Here is a 15,925-nt window from a genome sequence, read left to right as displayed (position 1 = left end):
CCCTGAATTGATTTTTGCATGAAATCTATCAATACCTTGAGTCTCAGCTGATCTCCCTCGTTAAACCGTCATGCCCTTTATTAATGTGCACTGTGTGGCGGTATATACTGCATTCTCATGGCCGTGAGTCACTGAGGCAATGGAAGGTGTAATTTGCGGCAGGAATCTCAGCTCTATAAGGCGCGATGTGTCATTTCAGAGATTAATATAGGAGATACAAAGCAGAACTAATGAAAGTAATAAGTAACAGATGTAATAAAGGCGGACGAGATATATACAAGCAGCAAGAGCCGAGCACCGAGAATGATGGGAATAATGAAAATTACGTTAGTTAATGCCTCTAATGCAAGCTGGCCATAGATATAGTGTAAACAGGAATAGGTCCTAATTCCTGCATTAAGATGTGTATATGTCATTCTATAGGACAGAGAACACCCCTGGCGTCACTTATCTCCAGGAGATAAAATCATCCTGGATCATTGTTTTTTTCCTATTATCTAAGGGTTTTCCAAGCCATAAGATTGTAGGGTTAGTAGGGAATCCTTAGGGTGACTATACACCTTGGATAGCTGTCAGTCAACAACTATTCTCCCATGACGCCTCCTGACAAAGCCCATCAGGCAAAACGCGCGTCAAGGTGCTACACAAACATTGTCTGCACGGACCTTTGTCTCAATCCATTTGCAGGATGGCTGCAGGTACTTGATGCTGAATTTATACTTATATGCACTAATGACACTTTATATTTCCATCCTATTGTGCTTAGTCCCAAGCTAATGATATAATATTATCTGCTTGAGAATATGTGTATGTATGTTTGTTATCCTTGCATTTCATCATATGCATGCATCTTTATTTTGTATCTGCACTGCTAAACTGCATTGCTAAATCCTGACTCATAGATGAACTCATTTTGCTTTCTACTTTATATCATCTATGTTCTACCATACAATATGCACTATCCATTTCTGCAAATGGCTTTGTAACAATCAAGCTCACGTATGCTTTCATTCTCTAACTAAGTTAGTCACATCAGTATGTGAACAGACTTTGACAATTTCCTAGCATTTTGCAGTATCTATTATATTGGTCTTATGTATGACATTCTGTATGTGTATCAAATCAATATATGAACAGTGCATTGTTTGAGCTGACCTAGGTTTCTGTGCAACTTTGTTTGGTTTCTTCACTTTCTGTTTCTCTTTTGACTTTAGTTGATCTTTTTACTACCTACTATATGCCAATGTTTAATAAAGCTTAGATATTTATTAGTACTCTGGCTCCTGATCTTACATTATCTCCGAGTCTGCAATTTTTTGTGGATATATTACTCCACATGACGCTAATTCTGTGAGATTTTCTCTTTTTCGTTTTGGTTTTGATTAGAGATCCTATTAGGATCTAACGGGTGCTATTATATGAGGGAATTTTTTTAGGTTTTTATATTTTAACTATTCTCCCTGACCAACTAAAACACATGTAAACTCAACTAGGCCAAGCGTGCATGTGCTCCTAATCCAGGATAGCACACGTCACCTAGAGTCCGTCTGCTGTCATACACTTTATGGATTAACAGTCCTCCTTCTAAAGTGGGAACACACAACACGTCTTTTACTGATATAGCTAAATTTTAGGGAAAGAGATGGGTAAGCCACTGATGATACCACCAGTCTAGTTTCTTCTCTCATGAGAAAAAAGAATTGAGCATAGTCAAACCCACATTTCCCAATCCTACTTTCCATCGTCAAAAAGTCCCTAAGCCATCATATACTGATTCCTACTGAAATTGCCTACTATAGTCTATGTTTATCGAACGTCTATTGTCACCTTTATCATACAGGAAAAATTCATCCTGTTGGATCCACTTGCTTCTCTGTTGGCCTTTACTAGCTAGTACCTAGTATGGGTCCAAAAGGCTCCACAAATATTAGGTTTTTAAAGAATCATTAGCTTTGGGAGACATCGCACAATGAATCATATCTTGTTGGATCCGTGTTATCCCTATTTGCATCTTTTGGAAAGGATCCTTGCTATAGGTCCACAAGGCTGCATGAACACAAGGTTGTTATGGCATTATTTTGTAGTTTATGTAGACTATTCACTTTCTTTCATTGTAATGTAGATCATTTTCTTATTTGTTGTTGAGTAGATTGGAGGTAACAGTGCTAGTTTCCATAAAATCACTAGTTAGAGACTTCGAGAGGGTCTATATATCAATTTTCTTCATCCTCTTAGGCTCCCAAGAAACTTGAAACTGTAATCAGGCCTCAAAGATTCTTATCTGCCCCTCACCATTCCCTGTGTTAACGTCTTTTTTTTCTTCTTATAGGAAGATGATTTGAATGGAATCCACATCGTAGCTTTCGCAGAAGAGGACGATCCTGGTAAGTAGTTTAGATTTCAGGGGTGCATACAAAAATATTAACAAAATTCCACATGGAAGCACCTAGAGAAGATCCCAGCCAATCCTACTGTTCTCCACATCTTTTCAAGACAACAGAGATACCAACAAAGTTTTCCGACAGCCACACATAGGCCGAATATCCAGGTTTATGGGGTACTGACGTGGAACCATGTCAACAAGTCCAACCTTTGCTGCCACTCTTGGAGATGGACATCTAAAATTTACCATTTCATAACTTAATTAAAATATATATATATATATATATCAAAATCTAAGTATCTTGGTGTAAAAGAAAAAAAAAAGTCTTCTTCACCAAGATTTTTCATTTCGAAATTCACTAAATGAAATTAAAAATTCAAATTTTAACAACAAAGATGTTTTGAGGAACATCATGGTTCTCTTTTCTCAAAAATGATGACATTACTAGCATTTACCAGCTGCAAAGGAGAACCTAAGATAACGAAAGTCCTGCAACTATGGAAAGATCCTTGATCATAATCTGTATTTCAGATGGTTATGAGTTTCTGGAAATCATCAAAGAGGTTGCAGAAGACAATACAGATAACCCAGACCTCAGCATTATCTGGATCGACCCTGAGGACTTCCCATTGGTAAGGAAATCTCATATTTGGATATGAGAAATTACTGCTTAGAGTTAGGAATTTTCTCTGACAAATAGCAAGAATTTTTTAAAATTACATTAAATGTTTTAGATTTCGGAAAGTTTCTAACTGAATAACATTTTTTAGATTTTTAGTTAAAATTAAAGTAAAATTCATAGTCCTTACTTCACTGTATTGGAAAGCTGCTTTGCAAGCTGTAATCTCTCTGCCTGACTCACAAGGAACTGAGTAAAAAACAAAGGCTGTATTTTTGATGAATAGCATGCAGTCCAAGATGGTTGCACACTTGGAATAGCTGAATGAAACGTCCTTGGCGTTCTTGGCACCCTTAATGTTACTTCAGAATGTGGGAACGGGGTGCCTAGTGGCATAGTAAAACGAATAGGATTAGAAGAGACGTGTGGGGAATTGTATCTCTGTTCATTCTATTTTTCAATATTCTTGTTTTTGTTTTTTTAGTTGATTCCCTACTGGGAAGAGAAGTTTGGTATTGACCTGTCTCGACCTCATATCGGTGTGGTGAATGTGACTGATGTAAGTAAGCGTGAGAAACCGCAGTCATTACCTTGTATATCTATGTTTGCCGTCTTGTGGTAAAAGTTATGGAGATGTTCAACCTACTGTTTTGTTGTATAAAGGGACAAAAGACGTGCTCCAGGTTCTCTACAACTTTTCGGGACCTAGGGATTATTAACAAACTCTTTAGGCCGGTTCTTCAGATCAGGTTTTTAAAATCGCAACCAGATGGAGATAATTGGCTCCCTGGTGGCCTTAGAGATGAAGGAAGGAAATACTACTTGACTCGATTTCCTTCAAAAGTGACTAAGCATGTCCTCTGGATCATCCAGCATGTTGATTGTCCATCACCCAAATCTTCCACTCAAGGCCAATTCTTCAGATGAGGTTTTAAAATCACAACCAGATTGAGACAACTGGCTCCATGGTGGCCTTAAGGATGAAGGCAAGAACTGTTAATGTTACTCGATTTCACTCAAAAGTCACCAGGCATGTGCTCTGGGTCCTCCACCACCTTGCTTGTCTATCACCCAACGTTTCCCACCAAGGCTAGTTCTTCAGATCAGATTGTTAAAATCACTTAGCAAGAAAACTGGCTCATTGGTGGCTTATTTTGTAGACTAGTACAGTCCTAATCAATGGTTGGAGTCACCATGTAATGAAGTAATCACATTCGCGTGTGAAAAGCTGCAGACAGTCCAAATCACGGTTTGGAAGAGGTCTGTGGGCAACACGGTAGATTCCCCAAATTTATTGACCAGGTATCTTTATCTCTAATCCAATCCTGGTAAAAAACAATGATTTTATCTGAACTTTCTAGCTTTTTACTGTCAGGGGACCATAAATTAACTCAATGTATAAACCAACAGAAAAGGGAGAGGTGCATTTTTGTAAAGCCTTGGTGACTTTGGGACAAAATGATATCTTTATAGCTATTAAAATCAAACATTCATTTACCAGTTATAGAAATTAATCATTGGAAGAGGCGTCGATTTAAGATTTATAATTATCTACCCAAGCTGACCAAGTGGGTACAATGATCAATCAAAGTCTCAGTCCTGTACCAGAAAAGGTGGAAGAATATGGAACTATTGTAATCCTTAGAAAGAATAAAAATACATGAAATATTACCGCCATAAGAAGTGTTTGAAGGGATGAGATGCTATGGTAAAATATAATCAAATGTGGACTAGCAAGAATTCTCCTCATATTCTCCTCTCAGATCTTCCATCTGCTAGCTACAGGTCTTCCCGCGGTTCCTTTGGTTCGTGGCTGTCTTCCAATTATTCATTATAACACTTGCTTCATACTTACTTGATACTATTCAATCTATCTCGAAGCGCCTAGACCCATCTGGTTAACATCTCTCACTTTCTACAGGACCTGCTCCGCTTCATTCTTCAGTCCTTCTATCTATCTAATGAACTAGCATGCCTATGAAGATATTGTACTGCCTATTTGCGTGTTCTCATCATCAACCAATCCCCCCCCCCCCTTACCACCTGAGTCCCATCATTCCTTTTAAGTCGACCATCAGTATTGTCTCTGTCTCATTTGGTCTACAGCATTGCAGATGTATAAATGCTCCTCTGAAAGCTTTTGTTCCACCTGCCTCCATGACTGCCATCTCCTCCTTCTATTATCCCGATCCCGCATTGTGTCCTTTCTGTGGAACATAATTACTGCTTTCTCTGGCTGCCTCCTGCAATGTTGTGTGTGACAGTGAGGCATGCAGAGGTCTGTTTATAATCTTCAGACAACGCAGCTGTGCTATTTAACAATCTGAAGATGATCGGCAGACCTACCTCTACATCCTGGGCTAAAAATGAAGACGTTATAGTATCAAGATCCAGAAAACATCAGCTCTACAATAAAACTTCAGGAGTAACAAACTGTCTTCCTTATGACCTTTAAGGCCTCCATACACATTAGAAGAACATCGGCCAAATATGCCTTATGACTCTTCCTCAACAAACGATGTCAGGGTAGCAAAGGATCCGGCTTATCCTACTTCTGACAGCTGATCCTTTTGGTCTCCAGGAGATAATCAACTGCCAGAGGACTCCGACATCGGCTCTCTCAAAGAGAACACAGGAGTGCCCAGCGTTCCTGTCTATAGGGGATTTGGGAGAGATAGCTTTTGGCCACTAGCTCTCATTTGAGTATGGGGGAGGGTTAGAGTTGAACATAGGAACAACTACTTCATTTGAATTCCTTTAAAATTGACCATGAATGATGAGTTGTTTCGTCAAACACTGTGCTCAATGAGACATCTCAGGTTCTTAGTGTTCTAGCTATGCCACCTGGTCCTTCCAGACTTCTGTAATCTCACTGGTAACACCAAGCTCTTCTATCAGCAGTTCTTGATAGTCCCTGAAAACTTAGTCTATATCAAACCTAGAAATTACACCACATATGATGCCAAATAAATCTTAAAAGGCTTAAATGGTTTAAATTAATAGAGATGGGTTCTTCCATTCAATAACTTAATCTCCTAGCAAGAGTAAAGAGTGGATACAAAGTGTGTATCTCCCTCTGGAAGACCTATCCTCTCCAGCATTACAAGGCCAATCCATTGATTTGAATGGGAACTGGGTAATGTCTTATTTCACCTGTGGTGGCACTTGAGGGAAATTGATCTGCCAGGTTCAATCAATCGGAATTGCCGAAATTGGCCAACCTTTACAAGCATAGATATGGTTGATATGGCGAGAATTAGTGATTCATATGGTAGCAAAACTGCAGTTATTGATTAATGATGGAATTTTTAAAAATTTCTTCCACAGGCCGATAGTGTTTGGATGGACATGGATGATGAAGAAGACCTCCCTTCAGTAGATGAACTAGAAGACTGGATTGAAGATGTCCTGGACGGAGATATCAATACTGAAGAAGATGATGACGATGATGACGATGATGATGATGACGACGACGATGATGATGACGATGATGACGACGACGACGATGATGATGACGATGATGATGACGATGACGACGATGATGATGACGACGATGATGATGATGACGATGACTAACCGGTCATTGATTAAGTCGTTAGCATCTAACTAGATTATACGTACGTTATTCACACGTCGAAAATCTTTAGTAACAACATATTTTTATATGAATTCTCGGAAGCTCATAAGCTTTACATTGACCCCAAAAATTTAACATCTACTACAAATCATAAAAATCGGCAGAAAACATGGTTAACCCATTGTTCTGGGCAAAGGGTATCTCTCAGGATATCTTCCATAATCAACCAGTGCCACCTAAAAATGTAAATTTAATGACCACATGATGACTATATACCTTCAATACACTCATGGAAAACCACCTATGGCTCAAAAAAAGCATAAATATCCCTATACTAAGGAGAACACAAAAAAGGACAGACTCCATTTCTGCTATGTCAAAGCCAAACTAGTGGGCACAGCTATCCACTGAAGTGACACTTAATGGGTCAAGTAATTCAACTCCTTTGAAACAAGTTTCCAAGATGTTGGGGCTAAAGAAAAGTGGTTCAAACATTGTGACCCTTTGTGACTATGCTAAGCAGTTAAAGAGGGTTTACAAGAGCAGGAGCTTATTTCAGAGGTGTTTTACACCCAATGACTGGCACTTTGGGGATGGGTGGGACTGCACAATCGCACCTATTAGTGCATCTGTAAGTTGGTCCTAGTGATTAACCCTTATCCCACAGTGTGGGATTAAAAAAAAAAAAATGGCACATGACATCAACCTCCCTCCGTCTGTAGCACGGATATAAACTTGGACATTTTGAACAAAATTGTTTCCTCTGGACATTTGATGTTTGCACAAAATTTGTCTATGAATTTCATGCATCACTGTCAAGGTCTTAAAGGTTCTCTACTGTGACTTCTGTGGTTCAAAACAATTCCCACAATTTGGAAAAAAGAAAACTGATAACACCCAAAACCTTGTACGTGTCTTTCTTGGGAATTGTGATGGCGTATATTTAGGCAGGCATAGAGTTAGCAGTTGGGGCCTACAAAGTGGGATAACCCCCACTACACATCATATAGATCCTAGATCCCAGTAATCTCATCAGCGGTTGTCACCTGTTTGGTTGTAGACCGAGGCCAGCTTTTCTTTCACACTAGGACTCTTGCCTGTATTGTGTTTTCTACCCATTTGGCATCAGATACCAATACATACACATATGAGCTGCGTAGGACTAATCAGATAGTAGATTCATTGGATTCTATGCCAGCACAGATGCCATGGTAATGACTAACAAAGGCTGGAAGAATTTCATATAATTGGTGTTATATTATGCAAATGAAGTAGGATCACCAGTGAAATGGAGATATACAATAGACATCAGACAACTTATTTTTTAATGATACAGCCTAAAAGAGAACTTCACGGAGAGTCCTAAGGTTTGAGTTGAGCTTTTCAAGCCCACTGACCTAACAGATCTCTATGTCTAAGATGTGCATGGAGCTTTTCAAAACTGTTGAACTAACATAGCTCAATCACCGAGTATAAGTAGTGCTTTCTATGACCGATAACCTAACAGATCTCTATAAATTAAATTTGGGTGGGGTTTTCCATGGCCATTGACCTAACAGATCTCCATGACTGAGAATTGGGTGGGGTTTTTCATGACTGTTGACCTAACAGATCATCACAACTAAAAGTTGACTTGAGTTTTCCATGATAGTTGACCCAACAAATCTCCATGATTAAGATTGGGTTGAGGTTTTCCATGATTGCTTAACTAACAGGTCTCAATGACTGAGATTTGGGTGGAGTTTTCCCATAAGCATTGACCTAACTGATCTCCATGACCAATATTTGGGTGGAGGATTCTTTGACTGTTGACTTAACAGATCTTTAACACAGAGATAGGTGGGGCGTGTTCTACCACAATGGGCTAATCTCAACAGAAGTGATGGGTATAGATGCTAATCCTGTAAGCAGGGGTGTAACCATAAGGGAAAGCTGAAGCTGTAGACACTCATTGGCCATGATGTATGACATACTTGCCACCCCACTGAAGAACGTCTGTAATAGTTCCTGGAGAAGGGGAGACATCCTGAAATAACCCTGTGGGTCAGAGAAAATCTCATGAAAACACGCTTCAAAGGATGTGGCCTGAAAATAATTATGGCTACAGTTGGCAATTATGGTGGGCTTCCTTATGTATCTTTTAGGAGAACATAAGTTCTATAAATTACCCATGATAGATGGTGGTCTTGGTACAGATTTTGGCTTCTATGAAGTCTTCTGTTATCTGTAAAGACCAAGTAAAGTGCCCCTGGTATAGTGAGTGGGGTGATGGGTGCTGTATCCCTAATGGATGGGCACAAGTCATTCTAAGATGGCTAGGAAGAGTATAACCTTTCATGGCCAGGCAACAATCTGAATTCTGGTCCCAAGCTAAAATTCAAAGTTGACACTCCTACTAACAATACCGTGCCCCGCCCCTGATTAAATCACTCCACAAGTTGCGCCTCTTCTTATATTTCTTGGAGAAGATTGTCAGAAGAGTTCTGGGACAAAATAGTGGGGTTATTTTTTACGGAAATCGTAACAAATATACAGGGGTAGTAGACATAGTAGGGGTGGTCTCCTGCAGTAGTAGCACAATACCAAGATGTCCTCCACTGCTTCCGATTCTCTGTCTAGTTTAGATTGTTTTAGTGAGGCGGTTGTCCCACAATGCAATGCTCAGAGAGGGGTTATCCCAGACTGCAGTCTAACAGTAAACAACAAGGGGAATAATTATATATAATATCTACTTCTGAGTCTGGAGCTTATGCTATAATTACATGTCTTCACTCCGCTTCACTTGAGGATCTGCGCAGCGGATGATTCAGGCTCTAGTGCAGCAAAAAATGATACCTACCCAACTGATTGACAGGTGCATCATACAAAACAGTCCCCAGAAAGGAGACCAGAGTAACGCTAAGCAACTACCGATACTGGGAAATGTGCTGCTTCCTATAGCAACAACACACATTTACTATTAAATATCCATCATATCCATCTATTTATCTTTCCATCACATATCTATCTCCCTACATCATGTATATGTAACGTCTGTCTGAGGCCACAGGCTCAAAAAGGCTAGCTTGGACAGACTTGGCACAAGTCACTCCATTTGAAACCCCGACACCCTTTAACCACTATACAGGGATCTAGACTTACAATGGGGTCCAATGCATTGCTACCTACGAAAGGGCTGCCATCCGGAGGTGCGAACCAGAGACAGGAATGGTCAGCAAGAAGCGTCAAAGCCGAGGAGTTGCATAAAAGAACAAAATAAGGATCCGTAAGAATAGTCAGAAAGCACAAGCTGAGGTCAAAACAAGGAGCAATGATTACAACAAGGAGCTAACAGACGGGACTGAATCATAGAAGCACAAGACTTAATCTGACAGCTTCCAGCAGTAAGCTGGAAGCTTAAGTAGGGTGTGGTGCTCTCCAATAGGCCGGAGCAGGGAGCTGATAACTCCAGCTGGACATCACACACACCCATTTTCCCAGATTGGACGGCACTACAGGTCTCAGCCATCCAAATCTAAGTGGTTGGACAAATCCTGTGCCATTCAGAGCCTCTGGTTCCAATGTCTCTTCTCTCACCAGCGCCACCCACAGAATGAATACGGAGGCACCTGGCAACAGAAGCAGATGTTGTAAAAGTAAGTCCTGGTGGAGATGTGACAGTATACACTTACGAGCAAAAGGGTAACAATGTTTTGAACTTTTGACTTTCAGATTAATATCTCACCATCCACTACTGCTTCAAACGTGAGACTACAATCATTTTATAGACAATCATCTTGGCTATCTCATGCATAAATTTGACTTGCAACTATTTTGCACATTATTAGTTATGTAGATTCTTGACATGTCACTGCATTGTTACTGTTTTGCTCCTGATGGTGGAAAAATCTTTTTCTTCCTGTATACTACAAAATACAACCTGTTCTCACATTCCCTAGTAGCTCAGTGTGTTGTCAGGTTGATTTCCAAGCGAAAGGTCACTGGTTAGAATCAAAGAGCAGCCATGAAGAAGATTTCCCAAGAAAAGAGAAGCAGCATCATACAACTCATAGATAGCGGTCTCTCGGCCAAGAAAATTGCCAAACTACATCATGTGAGAGCCATGACAGTTGGAAGAATGCGAAATGAAGTCCGTCCATCCATTCAAAAGCCAAGAGGTGGACGTCAAGGCAAAATATCAGAGTCAACAAGTCGGCTCATCACAAGATCTATCAGTTCTGGAGCGACAAACACGGCACTGGAGGTGACTCGTATGCTTCGTAATAGTGAGATCACAAACGTCCATACATGCACTGTGCGATGCACGTTACACAAGTCTGGAATGGTTACCCGAAAAAAGATGAAGAAGCCTCAACTTCAATATCGTCATAAGAAGCGTCGGCTTGAGTTCAAAACATTGTTACCTTTTTGCTAGTCAGTGTATTTGTTTATCTATTCATTTCTTTATGCATCTCATATCTATCTCTGTATCCATTCTATACCATCCAATTGTCCCTATTCTGTCAGGACAAGCCATCAAACAAGACAGCCAAAGGGGTAGAACTCAGCATAACCACTACAAAAGTGGGAGTTCCGGGGGCTATCCGAGACGGTCTCCATGTCTGGTTAGGATGTATCTATCTCATTTCTCATGACATGTGTTACACACACACAGCCTAAGTTCCGATAGGGGCGAGACAGGTTACATGAATTCGTTGGAATCCTGGGGAAACCGTTATTCCGGGAGACCATAGGCTGCAGCTTCTCTCAGGCACAGGACAGATTCAATTGCTGACCAGACACATTTGACAAGAGTCCTCATAAACGGTAGAACAGTAACATTTAATGAAGTGCAATGTAAATGTCTCTGCGCAACAGGCTCCAATAATAACAGTACAATCTCCTTTGCAGCACAGCAGTACACAGTCTATTTTCCTGTAGCACAGTACAGCACAGTTTTGATGCATACACAACCACAGGCTTTTCCTTCACAAGGACTCAATTGTACACAGCATTCTTTATCCTGCATGGAGATGGAGGGGGGAGGGTTTGATGAGGGAGATGATCTCTATGACACAATTCCTTCCAGTTCTTATCTTCCTGCCCGATGATACCCTGCACTGTTCGTTCAGGAAGTCTATCTGACCTGTGTTTTGCTTCACCCTGGACTTGAATCCTGTTCTCTTTCTTGCACTTCTGTGAGATACACATCACAAACACCACTTCTCCCTTTGGCTGCAGCCAGAATAGTAAACAAGTTCCCCACAATTCCTCTGGGGCTCTGCTAACCACTCCCTGTCTCTTGTGACTGTGTTTTCTTTTATAGTTGCTGGATGCTTTTGAAGAAACACCACTACTTCTGCATATCACACATGTCTTCTATCTTTACGCAATGAGAAGAGCTAAACTGACTCCACCTCATTTCTACAGCTATTCCATATTTACAAATTCTCTCAGAAATTATTCAGAGGGTGACAGGAGCACAGTAAGAAGGTAGAATAATGTCGCTTCTCCAGACAGACGTTCTCCAAGTGGTGGCCATGGCTACAGACATCATGGTCTACTTCATGGGTCAGTGTGTTGTCACCTAGAATAGTCGTAGTTTATCTAAGGCTTCCATCTTGGCTTTGTTGTTCCTTAGTAACCAAGTATCAGGACATTTTTAGTTGGGTACTATAGACAATCGAGTTGATGACAGGGATACATGCTGTGTTATGGAAATGCAACACCCAGAAAAGGAAGCAAAGCCCAACAAATAATACTACTGATGACTGGGAGGAAAGACAATCCAGACGAGCTAGTTAATTACCAATGAGATGGAAACCTCATGTCTGCCGGAAAGCTTTCATCTGCTTGAGGAGACATGCCAGAGGATAGATATCTGCTCAATGGCGATGACCAGAAGACAGATATATATTGGATAGGAAATCAAAGGCACCAGTTTTCATCATGACATACTAAGCGACGCTTAGTATGTCAACCACAATTCTGGCTCATGGACCACATTTCCCAGTTGTAGAAATTTCCACCAATCAATCAAAATATTAAAGCCACCTTTTACACAATATTGGGTTGGTCCCAAAACAGCTCTGACCTGTAAAGACCTTGACTCCATAAGACCCCTGAAGGGTCCTGTCACCACGACATTAGTTGTGAGGATCATCATGGATCAGACTTGGATTTGATTGAGATCTGGAGAATTTAGAAACAAAAGTCATCACCTTTATGAACTGACATATACCGGAAGCTTCCCACAATACATGACATACACTGAAAATACCCCACAAGACCTAACATATACTGGACATACCCCACAAGACCCACCGCTGAATGAAAACACCTCACAAAACCAGTCTTATTCTGGGATCCCACCTCAAGACTTTCCTTATACCAGGAACACCCCACAAAGACCTGCTCTACACCAGGAACACCCCACAAGACCAGCTGTACACCAGGAACACTCCATAAGACGCGCCGTATACTGGGATCACCCCACAAGGCCTGCTGTATACTGGGATCACCCCACAAGGCCTGCTGTATACTGGGATCACCCCACAAAGCCTGGCATATACCATGAACCCCATAACAAGACCTACCACTTACCGGGAACACCCTACAAGACCCGCCGTATAGCAGGAAAACTACACAAGACTCGATATATACCAGAAACACCCAACAAGATTTTCCATATACCGTGCACACCCCACAAGACCTGCCAGGTCCTGGAAACACCCCACAAGACCTGCCAGGTAAAGGAAACACCCCACAAGACCTGCCAGGTACTGGAAACACCCCACAAGACCCGCTGCGTACCAGGAACACTGCACAAAGCGTGCTGTTTACTAAGTACACCCACAACATACTCTGATCCAGTCATCTAGAAATCCCAGTTTGGCCCTTGTCAGAGCTTCTCAGGTCATTATGCCTGCTCACTTTTCCTGGTTCCAACAAATAAACTTCAATAACCCCTGACAGGCGCCTATTCAGGTATATTTGACAATACGATGGTCAAGATGAAGGTCAACCAACCCAATAATAAGTAGACTGAAGTGGTTATGCAGCAGTGCCCGACCTGCTGATGATTAAGCAATAGGAATTAATGTGGACCTACCATATTTCCAGCCCTTCACAGGCCATAAGCAAAGAAATGGCCACCACCTACTAAAAATACATCACTGCGGTAGAAGAATCAAGACTTTCCTTATACCAGGAACACCCCACAAAGACCTGCTCTACACCAGGAACACCCCACAAGACCAGCTGTACACCAGGAACACTCCATAAGACGCGCCGTATACTGGGATCACCCCACAAGGCCTGCTGTATACTGGGATCACCCCACAAGGCCTGCTGTATACTGGGATCACCCCACAAAGCCTGGCATATACCATGAACCCCATAACAAGACCTACCACTTACCGGGAACACCCTACAAGACCCGCCGTATAGCAGGAAAACTACACAAGACTCGATATATACCAGAAACACCCAACAAGATTTTCCATATACCGTGCACACCCCACAAGACCTGCCAGGTCCTGGAAACACCCCACAAGACCTGCCAGGTAAAGGAAACACCCCACAAGACCTGCCAGGTACTGGAAACACCCCACAAGACCCGCTGCGTACCAGGAACACTGCACAAAGCGTGCTGTTTACTAAGTACACCCACAACATACTCTGATCCAGTCATCTAGAAATCCCAGTTTGGCCCTTGTCAGAGCTTCTCAGGTCATTATGCCTGCTCACTTTTCCTGGTTCCAACAAATAAACTTCAATAACCCCTGACAGGCGCCTATTCAGGTATATTTGACAATACGATGGTCAAGATGAAGGTCAACCAACCCAATAATAAGTAGACTGAAGTGGTTATGCAGCAGTGCCCGACCTGCTGATGATTAAGCAATAGGAATTAATGTGGACCTACCATATTTCCAGCCCTTCACAGGCCATAAGCAAAGAAATGGCCACCACCTACTAAAAATACATCACTGCGGTAGAAGAATCTTTTTGACCGATGGAACTGATTGACAGTGAGGAACCAGAATCAAAATGTCTGGGGATGTGAAGGTCCTGTTGATGATGATGGAGTGAATGGTGAAGGGAGTACACTCAAGAAGAGGCATTATTTTATAATTTTTGAGGTTGAAAAGCCCCCTCCTCCTTTCTTTCAACAGATGCTAAAATATTTAGGTGTGTGTGGTCTAGTACACAGTGGGTTAACTGCACAGACTGTAATCACAGCGGATTAAAGCGACAGGAACAGCAGAGGAATCTACAGATGACAGCAATGCCCATCCATTAGCGTTATAAATAAAACGGAATTAGAAGGTAGTAGAGACTCGCTGACCACGGTAGACTGTCTGGTAGATCAATGTGATGTGTATTACAAGCCAGTGACCTGACATTGCCAGGAGCTAATAAACTTCAAGAGATTTTGATTCTTTGCTTAGTCGGGAGTTGGAGAATTCATGGCATCTGGTGCATCTTCTTGGGTCACATCACCATGATATGTAGAACCAAAACCCCCAAAGCTGTCCACATAGAAGGTTAGGATAATAATTGGCTTATTCAGGTATTCCTTGCTTTCTCCTCGTCCAATTGGTTAAAAAGCAATGACACCGGAAATTTTATTTGCGGAAAGTGTAGTTAGAACTGTACTTAACCGCCATACTGTGGTAATAAACACCTCTCCAAGCAGCTGTCTGCAGTACGCACTGCCAGGAGAGACGTTGTTCCAGGAGTGGGGAACCTTTTTTAAGCCAATGGCCATTTGGATATTTAAACCATCCTTTGGGGGCCATATAAATTGTGCGCTAACTATGCCTACCGAGTAAGTCTTGATGCTGACACTGGTGCCAGGACTTATTCTTTCATTGCACGCCGTTCAGCACTCAGTAGTGAATGCCGTGTGCGTATGCTCACAGGGAAAGAAGGAATTAAAAGGCAGTTGGTCACCAAAACACAGCTGCTGGTCTAAGTATCGTAGTTCCCAAGAATTTGCCCGAGGGCCAAAAAAATAGTCATCTAGGGCCGTAAATGGCCCGCGGGCCTGAGATGCCCCACCCGTTAGGCAAACTAGAGATTTGTCTTAAAAATAGTGCAGTTTGTTGCATATGTTTCATTACTTACACCAGCTTTATCAGGGAAAAACAAGGCAATGGTTTCCCCCTGATGAAGCCAGTATAATCGGTAAAAACCATGTAGGAGGGGCAGCAGACTGCACTATTTTTATTGAAAATGTCTAGCCTAACTAAATGGTTACTTGAGAACTTGGGGTAGCGAGTTCTGCAGGACACTGTATGTAGAGTTTGTTTGTTACATGCACGCCGCTAGGTTCAGATAGGGCGAGACGGGTTTCTTGAAT

General features: G+C 41.6%; 1 protein-coding gene across 1 annotated transcript in view; it reads left to right on the top strand.

Annotated features, from left to right (window-relative positions):
- The window catches only part of CASQ1 (calsequestrin 1), a 112,348-nt gene extending 104,866 nt beyond the window's left edge, over positions 1–7,482 (top strand). Inside the window, exons 8-11 of the mRNA XM_073639401.1 lie at positions 2,330–2,384; positions 2,915–3,015; positions 3,487–3,561; positions 6,330–7,482. Coding sequence (XP_073495502.1) covers positions 2,330–2,384; positions 2,915–3,015; positions 3,487–3,561; positions 6,330–6,578 — 480 coding nt within the window. The 3' untranslated portion in view covers positions 6,579–7,482. The remainder of the gene's footprint in view (positions 1–2,329; positions 2,385–2,914; positions 3,016–3,486; positions 3,562–6,329) is intronic.
- Positions 7,483–15,925: the final 8,443 nt, after the last annotated feature.

Source organism: Phyllobates terribilis, unplaced genomic scaffold (genome assembly GCF_046119375.1).
Source record: "Phyllobates terribilis strain yellow unplaced genomic scaffold, ASM4611937v1 Scaffold_7__3_contigs__length_470593459, whole genome shotgun sequence".
In the NCBI taxonomy this organism is placed as follows: Eukaryota; Metazoa; Chordata; class Amphibia; order Anura; family Dendrobatidae; genus Phyllobates; species Phyllobates terribilis.
Note: the sequence above shows the minus strand (reverse complement) of the source record. Positions and strands in the feature narration are given on the sequence as shown.